We start from the raw sequence: 23,680 nt of genomic DNA, 5'->3' as shown, positions 1-23,680 counted from the left end.
GGTACTGCAGCCTAGCATGTTGTAAAGGTTCCCTCCGACTGTAAGGGCCTCAGCACTCAGGGAGCAAGTCATTCTCCTAGCAAACACTTTGAGTAGCTGTGCCATCCTGGGGAACAACTTGGGGCTTCCTAATGGTAAGGTACCTCTCCAATTTTTGTTTGTTTGTTTTGTTTTTCTAGACAGGGTTTCTCTGTAGCTTTAGAGCCTGTCCTGGAACTCGCTCTTGTAGACTAGGATGGCCTCGAACTCACAGAGATCCGCCTGCCTCTGCTTCCTGAGTGCTGGGATCAAAGGCGTGTGCCACCATCGCCATGCTAATACCTCTCCTTTTTAAGTCACCTTCAAAGTAAGTGTTCTCACACACACACTCACCCTTAGCTCTACTGAAGCCTGGGTATGCTTGTCTTTTAGAATTTGTCCTGAAAACCAGTGCGTGTTTTCTTGCTTCAAGGACCATGCTGCACCGGCTGCAAGTAAATATTCCCACTACAGTCGGTTTCATGCCACCAACAGCTTGCCACTTGGCTCACAACATTTCTAGAAATTGCACATGAACTCCTGCTGTGTGAGCTGGCTCCATCAAGCCGCGACATCTATTCGGAGTTCTGCTGGCATACAGCCCAGACAGTCTTCTCAAGGCTGAAAACCACAACCCCCCTTCTTCACATGACACTTCTCATTTTCATGTAGACAGACATGAAGAGGGTAGCCGCAAAGTGCAAAGAAGTTTATTAACTACAGCGGAGTAAAGATTCCATGAGTCACAATGTCAATGAACATCACCTTACAGCTCATAGCCTCCGGCAAACCAAAAGTTTAATTTGATTTTAAAAGTCAATAAGATACAGCTGTGAAGAGTTCAACACCGGAGTGGACTCTTCGAACAGAAAAGTTTTGAGTTGGGTAATTAAATAAGAGTCTCGGTCCACTCCATGGATCTTCTTAGAGTCCCTCTTCAGTGACAATGATAGAACATTCTGGTTCATGATTTGGCCTCCAGGTTTTCTGTTGCTGTAAAACACACACACACACACACACGTACACGTACACACACACACACACACGCACATATACGTGGCAGGGACAGGTAACTTTCCTTTCTGAAGCACCACTGCCTGACTCAGGAGCTGCAGACAGTTAAGATGGTCCCAAGTAGCCTGAAGCCACAGGTCACAGGGGAAACAAAAGTACTTTATAAACTCACATTTTGTAACATTTTTAAGAGCCCAAATCATAAAACTCAGAAGGTGATACAACCACAATGAAAGACGTAAATATCTTTCCAGACAATGATATAATATCATGTGGTTTGAGCTCACAGAGCAGCAAAATGGAAAAAAAAAAAAAGGTATAAGAATGGCACCTTAGAAGATATTAAAACAGTAAGTCAAACAAACAAAAACTCTTTATCTTACATTCATTCTTAAAGGTAGAGCTCCATAGACCGCCTTATTGCCCTTAGGATAAAAAAGTTATAGCGCAAACCTCAGTATAAGGGTGAAGAAGGCAGCCTTGGCCTGGGATGCAACCACAAACCCATGAAGCAAAAAAAAAAAAAAAAAAATTACTACCTAACTCCCATACAATGAAAGACTGCATTGGTCTGTCATTTAAAGGAGGAAGAACCATTTCACAACAGTGTGTGTTCGTCAGGCATTGGTCACCTCATCCAACTCACCAATTTCTGAGCAAGACAAAGCCTCACAATACACTTGCAAGAAAATCCTAAGACATAAAACTGGCCCCCTGTTTTCACAGGATGATGGTTTATATGGGTTCTTGTCACACCTCTGACAGAGCAGTGAGGTCCACAGCATGCCTCCCTCATAACTGGATCACTCTCTTCAGACAGAGCAGTGAGGCCCACAGCACGCCTCCCTCATAACTGGACCACTCTCTTCAGATCTTTGTGCTTGGTGCCGGAAAGCTTTCTTCTCTCTGTTGACCTGTCAGAAAAGGTCTCACCGGAGTGGCCACGGACAACCACAGCTCTAACAAGCAGCCCAGGGAGCCATGGAGTCTAGCTACTAGAGGCATAAAATGCCAGGTCCTCCTCTGCCTCTTCTGGGGCCTCCCATGACCAGAGGTCAATCACAGTCTTATCAGAGAAGCAGATTCATGAGTCATCAGGCTAGATTAACAAATCTTTTAAGAGTTAAAGATCCCAGTTTCAAGAATAAGATCTTGGTGGTAAGTAGAATGACTTTTATAAGCTACATAGTATATAACACTAACACGGAGCCCTCCCGAGCCACTTTAGGAAGAACCATGAAGAAAACCAGCAAGGCTGGGGGAGGGGTCATCTGTGACTCTCACCATCGAGCCATGAGCCCTGTCACACTATAGAGAGGGCTGTTTGCACACATGCTGTCAGTCTTCCCTGATACGTCAGGGGCATCTTGATGGTTTATAGAAAACCTATTATAAATTAAAATTTTAAATAAGTTGCTCCAGAACAGCAGAGGTGTGTGTTACAAGGCACTGAGAGAAGAGAGAGGCGATATCCTGCGCAACCTCACTTCCTCATCTCCGTACTGAGAAAACCAGCTTGCAGATGCAGTAATGTGTCCATCACTGGCGCAACCTGGAGCTAGAAAAGGCTCTAAATAACAACAACACAAGAAAAGTGAAAAGACTTAAGGAGAGGACTACAAAAAATATTTCACAAGTCGCCTCTAAAAACCTTCTTCAGAGGCATTTCTTGCCTCTGACTTGAAAAACGAAGAAGGAAACCACAAATTAGTCAGTCGCAGGAACACAAAACAACAAAGATTCTTTGGCCCAAAGTATACCTAGCAATACACATGAGAAAGACTCTTCTACCTCAAAATCTGCTTCCTTAACTGTAAATTGATAACACTTTAATACTCAAAGGACCCCGTTAAAACAAGTCGACAACCTATGAGCCTACTGAATCTAAAAATATTGAGGTCAAATACTCTAGGTCCTGCAAACACAACTGATGACCATTAAATCACATAACACACACTGAATACTCCAACAGAAGACGTGCGTGAGGAAGCAAAGGCTACCCGTCCCAAACAAGCGTGTTGTTCATTTGCACGTCAGCAGGAAGTTACAAGCTCCACATCATTAAAAAGTACAATTTTGGCATCAGCAGAGTGACAGACGTTTAGTATTCTCCTCCAGGCAACTGGAAGAAAACACGAACTACATTCAAGAGCGAAGGTAAACCAAGGGGTGTGTTTCTGTTCAAGACAAGAATTTCTTTGTTCCATCCAAATGTGTTAAAAAAAGGGAAGGCCTGAGTCCCTTCTGGAAGTTTCTGAACAGTTTATAAATATAAAACGAACACTTCTTCAATAAATAAATGGTCCTTAAAGTCTTCACCAATGACCTTCAGAATCTTCTGTCACTGCCATCCCTGCCAGTGGCACTCCTGGCCAGGGGAATGGGATATTTCCTGTTGTTAGGTAACCCTTCTTCCATCAGACACACTTCATCAGTAGGCCTCTTCATAGTCTGAATCCTAGAGGGGCAAGAATAGCAGATGTTTGTGCACTACAATGCCACAGTCAGATGGAGGCTAAGTTCATGTGTCTGGGGGCTCCAAATGGAACCTAGCTTGGGTACCAATGGTGGGGTTTCCCTGTTAACACACCTAAGAGTTCAATGAAGCATCACAGGACCTCAACACAGTTTTGCAGGCTGATTACTGCTTTGAAGACCCAGTGGTTCTCTTTATGATTTTATTTTAGAACCTAAACATACCAGAAATGCTTACCTACAGCAGAATATGCAGGGCTGAGGTTAGGAGCTCACTTACCTCGCTCCAACTTCCTAGCTAAAGGACCTTGAGACACTTCTCTGTGACAACTTCAGCATCTCTGAAACGAAGATAATGCACTCTCTCTGTGTAGCCCTGGCTATCCTGGAACTTGTTCTGTAGACCAGGCTGTCCTCAAACCACAAAGATCCGCCTGTCTCTGCCTCCTGAGTGCTGGGATTAAAGGCATGGGCCATTGTGCCCGGCTTTTCTCTACTGTCCTGCCTTTATCTCTAGCAACAATGTCCTCCTATGACACCTCCTAGTGTAAACTCAGCAAGTCTCCCTTCTCTCTCTCTTTCTTGATGCATCAATTTTTCTTTCTCTGTTGGATCATCCACAACAGCATAGAAATGTGCTTCATTTTGCCCATCATAGACAGCAACTCAACACACAGCACCCTCTACCTACTGCCCTAGTTCTCCGCATCCTTCCTTAAAAAAAGCTATTTGCACTCCCTTCCTCCAATGTCTCTTTGCGATGGTTCTTGCCCCTTCCCTGGTACCTTTTGTACTCACTATCCCAATGGGGCTACTTTTGCCAAGGTCACTAGTACATCCACATCACCAAAACATCACCAGTGAACTCCCAGTTCCTGGAAAATTTTCTTCCCCATCTCCCAAGATACAAAACTCTCTAGGTGGTCTTCAAACCAGGCCATCCCTTTTCATCATCTTTTGCTAATTTCTCTTTGTCTTTCCAATCTAGAAGCCTTGGAGAATTCCAGGTTCAGTCCTTTGACCTCTCCTACAAATATACACATCTATTTCCTCGGTGGACATATCTCCATCTGTCTCTATCTCCTAATGGCTTCCATTAGGAGACTAGGCCTCTGTTCTGAAAACATAACTGCCCACTGCACATCTCAAACTTAATACGTTCAAACTCAACTCCTGATTTCATTCTTACAACTTGTTCTGGGGTTGGAGAGATGACTAGGTAGTTAGAAACATTCTCTGCCCTTCCAGAAGACCAGGGTTTGACTCCTGGGGTTCAGTAGTTAAAAGAACCTGGGTTTGAGTCCTAGCACTCACATGACATCCCCCAACCATCAGTAACTCAATTTTCAGGGTATCTGACGCCCTCTTTTGGCCTCTATGGGCGCTGCATACACATGGTGCACAGACACACATACAGGCAAAAGACTCACACACATAAAATAAAAAAAATCTCAAGCTTTAATCAAAACATGTTAAAACTTGCTCTAGAAAATGCTGGTTCTATTCTACTAGTGGCCTAAGACCTCTGGAGTGGTCCTTGCTTCTTCTCATTTTTTTCTTTAAAAACAAATGCCAGTAAATCCTTCTGACTCTAGAGAAGAATACAGACTACAAGCACTTCTCACATGTCTACCGCGGACTTCTCTCACTTGGATTACGGCTAATGCCTACTGACTAGGCTGTCTGATCCTGCTGCAGTCTCTTCCTGCTGTTCTCCACACACAAGCTAGACTGACACTCTGAAAGCACTCGTCGGTCCACAGTACTTCTCTTCAAGGCACCTCTAGTGGATTCCACTTCATGTAGAGTCCAGGTGACTAAGCCCTCTTATGAGATCTAGATGCTGCATTAATTACTTGACTCCAACAGACTCATTCTTGCCCTCTTCTCCTGCTTTCCACACTACCCCCTTGCTGTCCCTAGAACATAAGGGTCTTGCCCTCTCCTCTCAGCCTTTGCAAGCACAGTCTCTCCCAGAGCGTTCCCAGCTAGCTGTGTGGTTAGCTATTTAACTTCTCTTAGGAAATTTTTTGAATGCCATCTTACTGAAGGTGTCTATAAGCATGCTATTTAACACCGGAGCTCTTCAGCCATCTTTCCTTTTTCTGCTTTGTTTCTGCAATATTTATTTGAATTAAATATTGCCTGACATACTGAATATTTTAGTTATCTTCCAAAAAATCGTTTCCCTTGAAGAGCAGAAGTATTTTCTTTTCACCTCTATGTTCTAAGCACCTAGAATGGTACAAACGGCACATGTCAGGTGCCAATAAACAATCATTAAATAAATTAATACAAGAAATGTGGTTGGGCGGTGGTGGAACACGCCTTTAATCCCAGCACTCCCACAGAGGCAGAAGCAGGCGGATCTCTATGAGTTCAAGGCTAGCCTGGTCTACAAGAGCTAGTTCCAGGACAGGCTACAAAGCTACAGAGAAACCCTGTCTCAAAACAATTAAAAGGAAAAGAAAGAAAGAAAGAAAGAAAGGAAGAAAGGAAGAAAGGAAGAAAGAAAGAAAGAAAGAAAGAAAGAAAGAAAGAAAGAAAGAAAGAAAGAAAGAAAGGAAGAAAGGAAGAAAGGAAAATAAAGAAATATGGACACTAACTGTCTCTTACTCTGTGTTATCAAAGTATTCAAACCCTGGGGAGTTGAGACTAGGTCCTTCTTAATAAACTAACAACTTTTTCTCAGCTCACATAGGAAATTCGAGCTCACAGAAGTCAAATAATGAGAAGCCCAGTGAGTGGCGGGGCTGCACTCATCTGGAGGAAGGCTGAGCTTGGCGGCGCAGGGACAGGCGTGCCCCACATTAAATCACAGGCTGATTCTGAGGCGTCTCCAGCTGCACCACATCAGAGTCCTCCCTTCTCCTTAGATCCCAGGACAGCCACATAAGCCTGAGTCACTGCGTGTGCTCAGAGAGGGATGTGTCCTTCAGAGAGTTAAACCAAGATGAGGACCTGCCAATAGGATGTCTCTTGGTAATAAAAGGCATCAACCAAATCACATAGAGGCTGTACACCCTGACTTCCTTTAAAATACCAGGGTTTATCAGAGAATTCAATTCAAGGTTCTGAGTCCAGAAACTTGAAATCCTCCTGTAAAAATTCAATAGGGTTTTTTGTTTGGTTTGGTTTGTTTGGCTGGTTTTGGGGTGTGCGCGTGCGTGTGTGTGTGTGTGTGTGTGTGTGTGTGTGTGTGTGTGTGATCTGTCAGTATCTTACTTACACAACCCCCTTTCTTAAGAACACAATGAACACAATTTTACACCCATGAGACAGAAAATAAAACCATGGACCGATAAGATGGCTCAGTGGGTAAAGGAGCTTGCTGTCAAGTCTGATGACCAAAGGGCAGAACCAACTCCAGCAAGAAGTCCTCTCACTGTTGCATAGATGAACAAATGTAATTTTTAAAATGAGGGCTGGAAAGATGACTTAGCAGTTAAGAGCACCTGTTACTCTTGCAGAGGACCTGGGTTTTGTTTCAAACCCCAATATGGAGGCTCACAACCATCTGTAATTCCAGTTACAGGTAGTCAGAACCCTCTTCTGACCTCTACAGATACCAGGCAGACTGGTGGTACACATACATGCATGCATAGCACTCTTAAACTTCAAAAAAAAAATCTAAATTTTATCTTTAAAAAAATCAAGTTGAGAATTGGTAGGAGTTTCCAGAAACCCTGGTTCCTACTTTCCTGAGCTGGCTGGAATGTTTTTGTTTGTCTTGAGAGCAAAGGACACTTCAAATGGGCAAGAAGAGGAGAAGACACCAAACAGAAGAAACAGGGCACTTACCAGACACTCTGCACAGCGGACACAAAGCCTTGCCATGCAGTCATTGCTGTCCTCTTGGTCAGTGCTGTGGAAAGAAAACATAGCAAAACTTAGCTGTTACTGTCCTTAGCACAGGGGACAGTTCCAAACTCAGGTATTGAAACCCCATGAGTGGTTTTATAGTTGACCCTTAAAGAGAGTCATTAGGAATAAGTAAAAAATAAGTGTGTACGAGACAGGTAGCAGAAAACCCCGCAAACAGCAGCTCATCACCATCACACACTCAGGAAAGTACTGAACACCAGTACTGCTGGGGCGTCATGCTAGGGTGGGAACAGCAGCAAAGAGAAAGACCCTAACCTATTGATGAGCATCCAGACCCACATGGGTGAGGACGGTAAGAACTAATGTGCACTGTAATACCATACGATAATATTCCAACAGTTAGGGTGGAACTGCCATGCGGCACAGTGCGGGGGGGGGGGGGGGCCCAGTCTCTGATCAGGACTCAAAGAGTAGGATGAAAAGCGAACATTCAGCTTGGTCCTGCAGGTAAGAAAGCTTCTAGACAAACAAGAGAGGGAAGGGGGCAATTCCAAGAATGCTGGGTCAGAAGAAAGCAAATGGATGAACAAATGGACAGATTACAGGTAGAGACAGACAGACGTGTATACACACACACACACACACACACACACACACACACAAATGATTATAGGATATCTAGAGGGAAAAGACATGAGCTGACTATAGCTGGCCTACAAAGTGAGTGAGAACAAATGATGGAAACATTTGACTTGGGAACAGACCACAGAGAGTTTTATATACTGTGCTTAGAAACAGACATCTGCATGTTTGCCAGTAATTCTTGTGTGTGTGTGTGTGTGTGTGTGTGTTACATGTTCCTTGAAAAGGGAGGTCTTTCTCCAGTAAATAAATAAACACATAGATAGAAAACTTTAGAACTTTCCAAGGCTAAGACTCTCTCATCCTTAGGCTAAGAGAACTTTCACAGACAACAGAAACATCACAGAACTTTCTTTTTTGGTTGCTTTGTTGAGACAAGGTCTCACTATGCATCCTTGACTGGCCTGGAACTCATTATATAGACCAGGTTGGCCTTAAACTCAAAGAAACCTGTCTACCTCTGCCTCCTGAGTGCTGGGATTAAAGATGTGCGCCTCATGTCAGCTACAAGGCTTTAATGTACATTTTTGTTCCTTTTAAGAAGTAAATCTGTTTCTGTGAAACTACTGGAGTGTGCCTGCCCGTTGGTAGAATGGTGATTAATAAATGCTTTTGATAACCATGTGGTTTGAATAAGAAGGACCTCCATAGGCTCATATATTTGAATACGTAGTCACCAGGAAATAGAACTCTTTGATAGGATTAAAAGGATTAGGGGATGTGCGCTTGTAGGCCAAATTATGTCATTGGGTTGTAAAGTTTCAAAAGCCCATGCTAGGCCCAGTCTCTCATTCTCATTCTCTCTCTCTCTCTCTCTCTCTCTCTCTCTCTCTCTCTCTCTCTCTCTCTATATTAGGATGTAGCTCTCAGCTGCTTCTCCAGTATCATGTCTACTGCCATGTTTCCCACCATGATGATAATGGACTAAGCCTCTGAAACTGTACGCCAGCCCTGAGTCGAATGATTTTTGTTATTAGAGTTGCCATGGTCATGGTGTCTCTTCACAGTACTAGAGCAGGGACTAAGACAGAAGTCACATCCCTTTACCCCTTCAGAGCATCTGCTGATGAGGAACAGCACATGCTTCTTTAAATTTCCTCTGCCCATCAGGGCTCTTCTCAAAGCTTCCTTCATTGCTCATACATATTCTGTTAGGAGACGAGATATATGTTCAAAATGTACGTGAGGAGCCACAGCCCTGTACAGTGTGGTTCCTGACAGAAGCTCCCTGTCAATCCCTCCCTCTGTGTCAATGCCCACAAATGTCAATCTTCCTCTGGTGCCCCTCATGGAACTACCCCATTTGGAAAGAAATTTCAGCACTGAAGCTGACCTCAGCCTGGGAGGGAAGTGTGTGGATATGGAACACGGGTGTTGCTGGTGCAGGAGAACTGTCTATATTCTGTCAATATGTTTTAAATAAACACTGATTGACCAGGCAGGAAGTATAGGCGGGTCAACCAGACAGGAAGTAGAAGGGGGCAAAGAGAACAGGAGAATTCTAGGAAGGAGGAAGCCCATTCCTTCAATTCTACCCAGACCACCAAAGACGCAAGATATGAGCTGCCCCTCTGAGAAAGGTACGGAGCCATGTAGCTAACATAGATAAGAATAATGGGTTAATATAAGCTACAAGAGCTAAGATGTAGCCTGAGCTAATGGGCCAATCAGTTTTATAACTTATGGAGATCTCTGTGTGATTTTCTTTGGGGCTTGCCAGTTGTGGGGAACTGGGCAGGACATAAACCCTAACAAGCAGACCCTCATGTTACACTGCCCCCAGCACAGGGCTGTGAAAAGGACCCAGGTTCAGCAGGACTTACTCGTCAGAAACTTCAATGGAAGACTTCTTATAGCCAGACCTGCTCCTCTTGTTCACGCCCGTTGCCTTCCTCCCCATTCTCACCAGCAGCAGAACGACCACTACTGCGGAGGGGATGAAGACAAGGATGGAGAGAAGGGCCACTGAGGACAGCATGGTGCCGAAACCTGTAGGGAGGACCGAGAGAGGGCTGTGCATGTGCAGCCGCTGACTTCAGATCAGGCTCAGGAGTCTTCCGATCCTGGCCTTTGCTCATGCTTCTCATTACAAAGGGAATAAATTCATCACAGAAAATAGAAACAATACAAGAAGCATATATAATTCCACCACCTAGGAGTAACATACTGCTGTCTACCAGTTCATTCTTCTTTCCAGGGGCCTAAAAGCACATGTGGGGCAGGATGCAGATTGTAAAAGCAGAAGTCCTATTTTTTACATTATTTTAGTTTAGCATATGATACATTTGCTTTGATGTGACTAAAAAGATCCTGAATTTAAAGGTCTTTCAAATCAGGCATAGTGGCATATACCTTCAATCCGCACTGGGAGGCAAGAGGCAGGCAATCTCCAACCAAGGCCAGCCTGGTGGTTTACAAAGTAAGGTCTAGGACAACCAAAGCTTATAGGGAATATACTTTTAAGGGAGTATCATTTTTAGAAATCTTCCTTATAGAAAAATGAAATCTATTCTTGCCAGGGGTCTGAGTACATAAATGTGCAATGGGTTATCATCAAACCAGATGACAATTATGACAGAGAAAAAGGTGAGGAGAGAGAATGAGAGGAGGGAAAAAGGACAGGGTAGGTAGGCAGGAGGAAATAAAGGAGGGAGGGAAGCCCTGAGAAATGGTGAGGAAATTATGACTCATAATGTGTCTCTATGTCTTTGGTTCAAACCCAGTTTCAGGCTCAAACAACCTGAAAAGAATCACTCATAAGCTCATCAGCACAGGAGAAGGAAAGTGCCGCTTCTGTAGCATAAAGAAACACAGTGCTGCCCACTGTTAGCGGGAACGCCCCCCACACAAGCAGTCTCTTAGCTGTAGCAGGACCCCAAAAGGACCACTGGGATAAGTTCTACATCAACACAATCACCCTTCATTAAATTTGGGGGATTGCTCAACATTCCACAAGACATTTGGTCACCTGAAGATAAAATGAAAAAGACAATGCAGAAACTATGACAACATTAAGAGAGAATATCCAGCTTTCAAAATTAAAACTGAGACAGTTCAGCCAGTAAAGGCTGTTCCCAACTCCTGCACGCTGTCTTCTGACCTCTAGACACGCACTGCAGCATGCATGCCCACACCGTCACACATACAAAATAAATAAAAATAAATAAATAAATGTCTAAAAATTCAATCTTAACAGGCATTTGAAGACAACTTTGACACAGTGGTCCTCCAAGCTAACTGACGAGTTCCAGAAAACACCCGAGGAGGCACAGCAGTGTAGGAGCCTGGCAGTGAGCAGCGTACCTCTTTCTGTGACCGTGAGCTCTGTCAGGGGGATATTATGGTACACGTCTGGAGGATTCTTCACGGCACAGCTGAACGTCCCGTTGTCCTTCAGAGTGGGATTGCTGATGCTGATGGACGCATCCCCTTTGTACACATTTCCAACCCAGGAAATCCGGTCTCGGAACGTGCCCGCTGTCGTTGGGTACTGGAAAGACTGGTAATGAAAAATCTAAGACCACAAGAGAAAAGGTTAACTTGGACAACACGACGAAATGAAAAGCTGAGTAGATCCAGAGTTAAAAAGAATTGTAAAATAGGGTTTTCTTTCCCCAGTTGGCTTATTATGTTTTGTTTTTAGTGCTTTTCTCACCTCTCTCTTAGAAAGACAGATCAGAAGGAAAGGTTGATGAGAGAGTCCTGAGAACTCGTCTATGGCTGGGGAGATGATTCAGTGGCTAAGTGTCCTTCCAGAGGACCTGAGGTCAGTTCCCAGCACCCACATCAGGGAGTTCCCAAGCACAAAGAACTTCAGCTCTAAGGGATACCACACTTCTGGGCTCTTAGGGCACCTTCACATGTTACACCACACACACACACACACACACACACACATACACACACACACACACACACATACACATGTACAAGAGAAACCTACACAGACACACACCCATACACATATACAACAGAGACCTACACAAACACACACACACGCACACATACAGAGCCCCACAGACACACACACAAGCATACACACATACACACCCATACACACAAACACACATACACGCACGCACAAAGAGAGCGATCTAAGCAAGAACTTTCTTCTAAATTCTTCATGAAGTCCCCAGATAATGACCCTCAAGCAGAGGCAACTTCACTCTCCACAAAACATTTGACAATGTGACAGATTCTTTTTTTCCCACCAGATTTTAAATTGTATTTATTTCTTTATAATTGACAAATAATAACTGTGTATATTTATGGAGCACAATGCGGCTTTTTTGTGTGGTGTGAGACTTGACCCCTGGGCCTTGTGCACGCTAAGGTCTACCACTGAGCTACATTTCGAAGCTATTTTTGCTTTTGAGGAACTGCCAGGCCATTTTCTAAATTAGCTGTATTATTTACATTAGCAAATTTCCCTTTTCTCCAACCTGCACCAATCCTTATTGTAATCTGTCTTTTTAAGATTTATTTTTATTATTTTTCATCATGTGTGCATGTATGTACATGTGTGTGTGCTTGCATGTGTGTGCTTGCGCATGAGTGCAGGTGCCCACAGGCCACTGTGAGCCGTCTCAGGTCCTCAGCAAGAGTGATGTACACTCTTAACCTCTGAGCCATCCCCCCAGCCCCATGACTCGCCTACCTTATAACAGTTCTGTTTGGTTGTCTGAGGTGAGGTCTCATTACAGTTTTATTTTTAGTCCCTTTAAAATTGGAGGCACTGAGCTTTTTCATATATCTGAACACTGATATTGCTTCTTTTGGGAAATGTCTGCTCAGATCTTCTGCCTACTGCTTAACCAGGCTATTTGCTTCCTTGGCACATTGGGTTGTGAGCTTCAGGCACCGAGTGGGTAGAGAAGTCAAGGGCACTGCTAAACTTCCCACAGGTGTAAATGTCAATAATGCTGAAGAAGGGAAACTGTTTGTTTATCACGGTTTGCAAATGGCCGCCACTGCTTCCTCCCTTGGCCCTCAGAACCTCACCAAAGCACGGGAGGCAGGTGTAACTACTCTGAGCTTACAGGAAGAGAAATTAGACCCCAATCAAAACATGAAGCGAGTTACTCCCAGGCACACAGTTAGCTAATGACAAAAGTTACTCCCAGGCACACATTTAGCTAGTGACAAAGGGGGGGTCTTCGTTTTCCAGATCTCTGGGCAGGTGTCAGGCAATCCCATCTCTCTCTGGTCTCTCCCGTGGCTGTTAACACAAGCCCACATCAAAGGCCTGATAAGCGTGCAATGAGTCTCTGCCATATTAAGGTGACACTGCTTTGGAGTTGGTGGCTGGACACTTGGTCACCAAAAGCACATATTTACACTTGAAGGTGTGACAAGCAGGTATGATAATCAACACAACTCTTATGCAAGACAGGAGGCTCCCCTCTTTCTTTGTTTACTTGGTACCTTCCACTTAGGACACCAGGCATTTCCAACCACCGAATTGCCTAACTTTGAAGAGCAATTCCTCAGAGAAGATGCTGAATCACTCCCTGGTCAATTTCATCAAGAATTCACTTCACAGATACTTAGCACACCTCTCATGTTCCAGGGGTGTGAAGGAACAGGATACAATGGGTGTCACACAATCATGGCTCCTGTTCTCATGGAACCTACATTTTGGTAGAAACAGTAAGAACCAACATATATTTGACAAGTGTTCCAAAGGGGCGGATAGAGAAGGCCTACCAAGCCAACATGATGGTGTGTGCCTGTACTCTCCCAGTACTCAGGAAGCTGAGTACTTCCTGTCTGTGAGCCCAGCCTGAGTTATACACTCAAGAACAGACTGGGGTACAGAGCAAACCTGTCTCCGAAAACCAAGTCCTATTATCGATCATCAGAACAAAAACCCTAAAAATTCCTCACTGACAAAACAAGGTCTGCTGTGTTCCTTCCAGGTTAACCTAACTCATGAATTACATTTAAATTCATTACCCGCAATCCTCACTCCTTGGTGAGCCTGACAGACTAACCACTTCTCTGCAACCCTGAGCTACAAGACTCTTGAATGCTGCTGATTCCTGCTCAGATGAGCTTGCTGCTTTCTGACTGGGCTCACAGACCGCACTCTAGGAGAAGCATTGTCTGCACATAGGGGTTCTGACTCAAGAAGCTCCCTACTGCTCACTCTGTCCTACTTTTGGACAAGGAGGCAGAGCCAAATAAGGTCAGCCATGGCCTCCTGACAAGTCAGAATAAAGGGAACTATTTTAAATCTAAAGCAACAGGAACCTTGACACCCGCCGTGCCTCCTTTGCCAGTTACCTGTATCCAAAAACCACGACACTCCACACCATGGCACTCAGTAACAGCTCCTCATGCACAATTCAAAGCGTATTCACTGAGATAAAAGGCAATTTTTTTCCCCAATGGAGGAAAATAGGATAAAGAACACTTTGTAAAATCCAGTTTAGGAAGGACAGTGAGATGGCTCAGTGAGTAAAGGTGCCTTGCCTCTAAGAGGAAGGTCTGTGTGCATCCCCAGGATCCGAGGAGTGGAAAGAAGAGACCTGGATTCTGCAAGTTGTCCTCTGACTGTCATATGCTCACAGTGGCATGCATACACAAATAAATAAATAAATAAAATGTAAACCCAATTTACATGTGGCTATGGTATTGACATTTTTCAAAGATTATTTTATGTGTATGGGGGTTTCCCTGCATGTACATCTGTGTGTTAGTGCATGCCTGCTACCCAGGGAGGTCAGAACAGGGCATCTGATTCCCTTGGAACTGGAGTTACAGGAGGTTGTAAGCTAGCATGTGGGTGCTGGGAATTGAACCCAGGGTTTCTCTGGAAGAACAGTTAGTGCTCTTAACTGCGGAGCCATCTCTCCAGCCCCAACATTCAAATATATTCTTAAATAGCACCCATTCTGAACTAAGGCAATTGAAAGAAAGAGAAAGGGTTTTTACAGCATTGTAATCTCTAATTAAACACCCATAATGGGACTTGAACCATAAATGTGTTTTATATGTGTGACTAAAGTATATTGCTTCTAATATTGCATGACCATCTGTCACCAATGACATCTGTCACCAGTACAAAGTGCCACAATTTCCTTCAAAGGCAGCTACATAAATCACTGCAGACGTTTACATGGCCAGAGGAGAAGCCAAGATAAATCTACAGAGTGCAGGATTGTCAGACAGACACGCCCACAGAGACAGCGGGATCGGGGCAGCTATCAGAGAAAGGATGTCAGTGACGTGAGCGGGGAGTTTCTGTAGCCCACGTCCTGGAGATACCCTTCTTAGGGTATCAGATCTAAAACAAAGCTGTAATGACACACAGAAGGAAGCAACAAGGCAACCAAATTAAGCCACATTTCCTTGTGGTTTCTGACCATCTTTTTCCTTGTACATTACTCTGCACATTTAGCAGAGTAAAAGGCTCCGTGTGATTAAACAAATATCATATGGGGCAGAAGACTAGCTTTCTCCAAAGCCCTATATATTTTTATTTCATTTTCTAATTATTTTTTGTTTGTTTGTCTTTCGAGTTGGGGTTTCTCTGTGAAACAATCCTGGCTGTCCTGGAAATCACTCTGTAAACCAGGCTGGCCTCGAACTCCCAGAGATCTGCCTGCCTCTGCTTCCCAAGTGCTGAGATTAAAGACATGCACCACCACCGCCCGATCATTTTCTAAATTTAACTGTAGTGTGTGTGTGTGTGTGTGTGTGTGTGTGTGTGTGTGTGTGTGTGCAGGAAGTCATGAAGGAACACAAGTGCTATGATTTACACACAGAAATCAGAGGACAACTTTTGAGTGTGCGCTCTCTCTGTCCCCCATGAGTTTCAGGCTTGCGAAGCAGGAATCTTTATTCACTGAATTAGGGCACAGGCCTTCTTTCTTTTTTTAAGTGTAGATCAAGTTGGCTTCAAGACTGCTATGCTGTTGAGAATGGCCTTGAACTCCTGATCTTCCTACCTCACCAATGCTGAAATTATAGGCATGTGCCGCCATGCCAGGGACTCAGAGGAACGTTCTAGAAAGTCCACACTTACGGATTCTGTGCGACTGCTACTAGGGGGCCGGTATGTCCAGTCTATGGTCAGTTTGTCAGTGACATCTGAAGACGACTTGAAGGTGCATTTCAACTTGATCTTCTCTCCAACATATCCCCGGACATGGGCATCTGCACTGATCTCCAGAGAGAGGGCGGGAGGCACACCTAGTGGAGGCAAGCCCAAACACATACGATGCATTTGCTTTGTTGGGTAATGCAAATGTGAGTGAATTCTAGAGATGCTTTGCGTCATTTTTAGGGACCTCCCCCAAAAGCCAGAGCCACCAATACACTTTCAGACAAATCTATGAGGAACAAGGAGCTAAGATCCATTAATCTTTAATAATATTTTTATCATTTTATAGTCTTAAATCATAGCAAATAGTTGAGTAAAAGTTAAAAACCTAATCCCACTAGCATTTTTCCAAAAACAGGCTTGTAGTTAAGTTAAATACAAACAAAAGAAGGTTGCCCATGACAATTAGAAGACAACATCTACTCCTTCTCATTCTGTGCCCTCCCCAACAACTCCTCTCACTCTCTCTCTCTCTCTCTCTCTCTCTCTCTCTCTCTCTCTCTCTCCAGGAATACAACAGATTTTATGAGGTCTAAGAGATTCAAGCTGTAGTGGCACACACCTTTAATCCCAGCACTTGGGAGGCGGAGGCAGGCTGATCTTTGTGAGTTCAAGGCCAGCCTGGTATATAGAGGGAGTTCCAGGAAAACACAACTAAGGCTATATAGAGACACCTTGTCTCAAAAGAGACAGAGCAAGAGATAGACTCAACCAAACACAGTATGATTCCAGCATGATGAAAATTCCTAGTGTTAGCCAGGCGGTGGTGGTGCACACCTTTAGTCCCAGCACTCCGGAGACAGAGACAGGCGGATCTCTGTGAGTTCGAGGCCAACCTGATCTACAAGAGCTAGTTCCAGGACAAGCTCCAAAGCTACAGAGAAACCCTGTCTTAAAAAAAAACAAAAAAAAAAAAACAAAAAAGAAAAAAAGAAAAAGAAAAGAAACTACTAGTGTTTCAACCAGTAGCAAAATGAAGGCAGAAACTACAAATAGGAAATGCATGCTTTAAACTGTCCTGAAGGGTTATATCTAGTCTTCCCACTCCTCTCCTCTTTTTTAAAAATTATCTTTATTTTTAATTATGTGTATATATGTGTGTGGGCACATCCACGAGTGTTGGTGCCAATGGAGGCAGGAGGCATTATCCCCTGGAGCTGGAGTTACATGTGTTTATGAGCCACATGATATGGGTGCTGGGACCTGAACTCGGATCTTCTGGAAGAACTCTAAGTATTCTAAACTGCTGATCCTTCCCTCTAACACCTCTTCCTCCTCCTCTTTTCCCTCTGCTGCCTTGCTTCCTTCTTCTTGAAAAAGGGCTTTGCTATGTAGCCAAGTCTGGCCTAAATTCACAGTCCTCCTGACTCAGGCTTCAAGACCTAGGATTACCAGCATGTAGCACCACACCCAGCTAGGCTTCCTCTCAAAGCTGGTTAGTGAATCATACATCTATTAAAAGTAAATTATAGAGGGCAGGCTGGAGGTGTAGTTCAAGGCAGAGCACCTGCCTTAACTTGGAAGGCCCCAGGTTCTATTCTTAGTATCAAAAAAAAGTAAAGAAAGAAAGAAAAGAAAAGAAAAGAAGGGAAGGGAAAAAAGTAAATTATGGATAAAAAAATAAAATTGAATATGTTTTACAATGTAAAAGTAAGACACCATTTTTAAAGCCTGCAGTGTGGTTTTTCTAAAACCATTCACTCCAACTTTAACACTCTACCTTTCTGAAAGAAAGAAAGAAAGAAAGAAAGAAAGAAAGAAAGAAAGGAAGAAGGAAAGGAAGAAGGGAGGGAGGGGGAGGGAGGGAGGGAGCGAGGGAGCGAGGGAAAAAACACCCGGCACTTTGTTTCTTCTAGCCATTGTACTGTTGGAAAAATAGTGACTAGAAACACATCTCCCCCTGGAGAACACTGTTCTGGGAAATGAACACACAATCCTTGTTTTTCTACTTCCTTCTCTACCTCACTAATCCAAGATTCTTCTGGTAGTCAAGGGCAAAGAACATAGCAAGGTTTCAGAAAAGAGCAAATCCACACCCTGCTGCAAAATCCAGTGGTCTTTCTGGCACAGGCAGGATGGTGTAATGATTGAACACAAAGATGCCTAAGCCAAAAGATCGAGTTCAAGCCCCAGCCCTATCGCTGGCTCTGCGCAGCTCAGCAAGTTACCTTCCTCCTTCAGTTTGCTCATCCTGGCAGAAATGGGGTTTATCTCTAGGCCACTGTGAGGATTAAATGAGTTAAAAACACGCACACCACCCAGAAAGCCTACCTACCTGGAGCAAATGCCCCACGCCTGCTGATACCGCCTGCTCTTTCTCCTACAGGCTCTCAACTTTTCCTACCACTGGCATATCTGAGTCATTGTTCCAGTACCTTCACCTCTGCCAGCTTTGACTCATTTTCTCACTCCTCTCTGGACGATCTAGTCTGGTCACATTCCTCCCGAAAGGAGGAGCTCAAGACAGAGCTCGCTATTAAGGCCTTTAATAAGAATCTGACCCATCTCAAAGATGATGGCCATTGGGTTCCCTGCATAGCATTCTTTCTGACTGCCATGCTAAATTTGCCATTGCTTCTCTGTGTAACTGCCCTGGCTGTCCCGGAACTCGCTTTGTAGACCAGGCTGGCCTGGAAATCACAGAGATCTGGCTGCCTCTGCCTCCCAAGTACTGGAATTAAAGGCACGTGCCACCACCACCCAGATATTTGCCATTTCTTGTATGTCTTTGTAAATGTCCATTTCTCTGCCAGGAAAGCCTTTGTTCTCAAGCCCTCAACCACTCCTGACCCATCAACCTGAGGAAACCCCTATTCAGCACTGGAGATTCAGGTCTAAAACCTGAAAGGTAGAATGAACCCACAAATTACACCGGCTCCTTCCCTATGTTTTCAGCCTAAAACATACATACAATACAGAGCTGGAAGGAGAAGATTTAAACTTAGCCAGAACTGCACCGAGCTCTAGCCCGTCTGACTTCCGGCTGTGAGAGCTAGGTGGAAGTCCTCTAACCTGCTCAGGCTCCAGTTGCTCCATCGGTGAATGGAAAGACTAGCCCTCCTGTGGTCACTGGGAGCATCCAAAACACTTTAAACATATACAGGCCTGGATATAGGTGTGAGGACCTGTGCTCTCTCCCTAGTACCACAATAAATAAGCAAACAAAGAAATAGACATAAAACAAGACTTAGAGCCCTCAAGATAAAAACTTTTAATAAATAGCAACTATTATTATTAAAATGGACACCACACATACTAAAAATTCTGAACTAATTCCCCACTGGGCTGTGAATTAACACCTAAACACGAATAGCCTGTCTCAGACACTACCCATCCTACCCCCTTCCCTATGCCTGGATCATCCAGTTATTTCCCAAAGATACTGTGTCTTTTCGTGTCTCTATGCTTTCCTCTGAATACATCCTTGTCTAGAGGGATCCTCTCCGTTCCTACCATCCTGCCAGAGTTGCTCCCCACCAGCTCAAACACCAGCCTGCTTTGTGGTACCCAAATTCCCTGAAGTTCTTTGCTCTTCCTCTGAAGTTCCCATAACACAATACTACCCAGGCACATATGCCATGACTACACAGACTTACAAAGGTCATTTCCTTCACAAAATGCAAGTACCATCAGGTTAAAAATACAGAGAGAAGGTAAGCAGAGGGAAACTGGGAGGATCATCATGGTTACTAGTGTAAGAACAATGTGGGCTGGTGTGCTAAAAGAGGGAAAAAAATATCACCCAAACGTACAGACAGCTCCCATAAGAAATTAACGCTAGAAGGAAGGACGAAAGGTGTCAAGAATGACTCTCAGTTTTACTCAAAGAGGGAAACCAGGCTTGTGGGGGAGGGGCATGAGTCTGATTCTGGGTGAGTTTGGATGTCTTTGATACCTAAGGGATGTCTAAAAAAGAACCATACATCAGGGGTCAGCAATGGCTCAAGTGGAAGCAAATGGCTCTCACAAGAAAGAGAACTCATAGTAATTAGCAGGGACCCTGCTCTCAGTCCTGCAGGAAACTCAGATTATCCAAACCGATCAATCTCTCCAGCTGTCTTTCAGCAAACTGCTAAGACATTTCAACATCTTTATGTAAATGAAGTTCTAATAGAATGCAACCACACTGGTTTGTTTGCGGCTACTTTTGCACACTTGGCAGAGACTGAGAAGATGCAGCAGAGAACAGGTGCTCACAAAGTCTAAAATGTTCACTCACATTCCACTACTGGAAATTGCTGATACCTGCTTTAGAGCTAAGACAAAATCTAGGTTAGAGTAAGAAATCAGAACCTCTATAGTTGCTCCAGTTCTCCAGAGTCCCAGTCTCTCTCTCTCCCCTCCCTCTCTGTCTCCCTCTCTCTCTTTCTCCTCCTTTCCTCTCTCTCTGTCTCCTTCCTCTCACCCTCCCTCTCTCCTCTTCCTTCCATCTCTTTTCCCTCTTCCTCCATCTCTCTCTCTACCCCCTTCTCTTCAGTCCATATTCCCTCTCCATATTTCTATCAACTCCCTTCTTAAAAACCTTTCTAATCCTATACTACACTCATTCAGATATTTAATTTTTGTTTTATTTGTTTTGTTTCTTGAGACAGGATCATGTTATGTAGACAAGGCTAGGCTGGCCGATCCTCCTGCCTCAGCATCTCAAGTGATAGGATCACCATGCTCTGGTTTGAGATTTATCCTGGTCAAATAAAAACATCTGATCATAAAAATTTTTTTAAAAAAACTATTCAAGGAGGTTAGAAAATAAAACCTCATTCTAACACAAATCATTTTAGAGCTGGTAGAAATTAAACATGACAAAGCAAAGTCCCTAACTTTATACATCCCATTTTCCAAAATGTCAATCTCCCCAGCTTAAATTTACATAGTACTTGCACTTATATGAAAAAGAGAAAAGTGTAATCTGGGCTGGTTCTCTGTCATTATTGCTTCCTCTTCTCTTGTCCTTGGAGGTGAAAAAGGGCATCTGATTCTCGGGTATTAGAATTACAAACCATTGTGAGCCCCCATCTGGATGCTGGGAATCAAACCTAGCAGAACAAATGGTTCAAATGTAAGTAAGTTTGGGGTACTGGTGCGATGTGGAAGAGCACCAAGTGCCCTGAACTGCTGAACCATCTCTCCAGCCCCCTTGGTTGCATGGTTGGCTGGCTGATTAATTTTTAAGGCAAAATATAAGTCTATTAAAGAAGACTTGGAGTAGCTGAGGAATACAAATTATTCAGGAAGCACCCAGAGATCGACAACTTCAAAACTATTACTAGAATGTGTGCACACATGTAGAGGTCAGCAGCAACTCCGTCGAGTGGGTTCTCTCCTTCCCCTGGTAATGTATGATCTGGAGATGGCACCTCGTCCTCGGGTTTACATGGCAAGCACCTTAGCTCACTGATCCATCGCACCAGTCCCCCAAATTAACTTACATTTGATCCATTTGTTCTGTTAGATTTGATACCTGCTCTTCAATGCGAAGTGACTCTGGGTTTACAAAAAGACCACTATTTCTAGAATTTTTTTTTCAATGGGACAGGATTTGAACATTTCTCCCCCAACACCCATGTTGTATATATACAAAAAGAAAAAAGATGTGTTTATATAAAGTGACAGTAGGCCTAACTCCATTGCAAAAAGAACTCAGATGAAAAACTGGACACTTATGATGACACAGGTAGCTGGGAGGGATCAGGGAGTGTGCTGGCAGCATGCAGATTAGTCACCAGATAAATGAAAACCTCCTCCCTTACCAGATGAGGCTCGGTCACCTAAATGTGTTCATATTTATACAGTATTAAAGACCTCTTTCAGGAATATCCATTATTTACAGGGAAACATTACAAATCATTCTAATTCTAGCTATACTAGTATTGTATTTCTTAGGAAAACACACACAGAAAAGTAATCAGGAAGTATTTGGACCTCAAAATGAAGTTAATTAGTTTGAATTGAAATTTAGACATTTGGAATAACAAGAAAGCAAAATTATCCAAATCTCACAATACTGTCATTATGCCAACACTGTACTTCTTTATTTTTTTTTCCCCCAAGACAGGGTTTCTCTGTAGATTTGGAACCTGTCCTGGAACTAGCTCTTGTAGACCCCACTGGCCTCGAACTCACCAAGATCCGCCTGCCTCTGCTTCCTGAGTGCTGGGATTAAAGGTGTGTGCCACCACCGCCCCGATAACACTGTATTTCTGACAATAGCTAAAAGATCAAGTTTCAGAACGCCTGTGACTTTTCTCACACTTTAGAATGTTTATAAAGTGTGCCTGCTCTAAGAAAAATCACACTATAATCCTTCCCAAAAATGTTTTATTTCATAGCCCTGCAATAAAATTACCAAATCAAGATTTTACTTCCCTCCCCGCCACCCACCCCTTTCTCTCTCTCTCTCTCTCTCTCTCTCTCTCTCTCTCTCTCTCTCTCTCTCTCTCTCTCTCTCTCTTTCAGTCCTTACAATCATATTGTGTCTCTCAAAATAACTGAGGCGAACAGAATTGTCCATTCCTGGCCAGGGTGTAACAGCAATAGAGAACCCTGGCAGACAGTCGCTGGTAACCTCATACAAAGACTGAGCGTCCGCAAAGCCCGAGCTCGCTGTGGTTTCACCCGGTCGCGGCATCACCAAGGCAAGGTCAAGTCACACCAGGTAGAGCTCCGGCACCGGCCGGGGACCAACTCTCCGCAGTGGGTGGTGACAGCCGGGAAAGAACGTCCTCCCACATCCCCTTCCTTCCCAGAAACCGAGCGGGGGGTTTCCTGAGACCCCCCAACCCGGAACCGGAAGAGCGACCATCTTTCCTGACCCCCCCAAGCCGGAAGTGGAGGCCAGCCAGCTGGCGCACTCACCTTGGACAAATAGAATGCTCAGCAGTGGAAAGAGAGCGCAGCCACAGCCTCCTGCTGCTCCTCTTGGCAGCTGCATCCCGACAGCTCTTCCGACACTTGCACACCTTGTTTACAGCTCCCGGGGACCACGCAGGTGGTACCGGAAGTGACGTCATCGCGGAGACACCTTGAAATGGCCATCTGGAGACCTCAGGGACATGGCTTGTTAGCCGACTCCTATCTGCTTTCCCTGATCAACAATTCTTTGGCTCTCAAGAAGAATCTGATTGCTCTCTTCTGCTTCAAATTAGCCGCAGACTTTGGGGAAACAATTTTACTTTTCTGGAATTCTGCAGGATCAGGCTTGATCCTCTGACAGGAATCCCGAAGTTTTATCTCCAGAGTGTCTAAATTGAACTTCACTGTAGATTCTCATACATTTGAAGTTTAGGGAGACATGGGCGAGTGTACAGGGTCAAATAAATAAACCTTTATTGGACCCTGTGATAAATACACACAAGCCTCGTCATTCCTGTTCCTTTTAATGTAGCCATTACATCATCCAGAATTGGATGCTTATTAAATTACAGCAGTGATAGTGATGATGAAATCACTACAGCGTGTATTCGAGGTGAAGGGGGCCTAGAATAAGTATCAGTACAAAAGTATTATTACCATAGTACATGATATTCTTAGACATGAAAAAGATGGGAAAAGATGGTACAGGACCCTGCTTGGCTCATGTAGTCACCTGTTCTCCTGGAC

At 44.0% G+C, this 23,680-nt stretch overlaps 1 protein-coding gene across 1 annotated transcript; it reads right to left on the bottom strand.

The window, feature by feature from the left end:
• Positions 1-712: 712 nt before the first annotated feature.
• On the bottom strand, positions 713-23,091 carry Mpzl3 (myelin protein zero like 3). The gene is made up of 6 exons (XM_048417229.3): positions 22,937-23,091; positions 16,004-16,170; positions 11,278-11,488; positions 9,798-9,963; positions 7,309-7,372; positions 713-3,490 (listed from the first exon to the last, which is right to left on the bottom strand). The coding sequence occupies exons 1-6, from the start codon at positions 23,010-23,012 to the stop codon at positions 3,464-3,466; spliced, it is 711 nt and encodes a 236-aa protein (XP_048273186.1). The 5' UTR covers positions 23,013-23,091; the 3' UTR covers positions 713-3,463.
• Positions 23,092-23,680: the final 589 nt, after the last annotated feature.

This window comes from Myodes glareolus, chromosome 4 (genome assembly GCF_982192425.1).
Source record: "Myodes glareolus chromosome 4, mMyoGla1.1, whole genome shotgun sequence".
Classification (NCBI taxonomy): domain Eukaryota; kingdom Metazoa; phylum Chordata; class Mammalia; order Rodentia; family Cricetidae; genus Myodes; species Myodes glareolus.
This window is presented reverse-complemented; position numbering and strand designations above follow the sequence as displayed.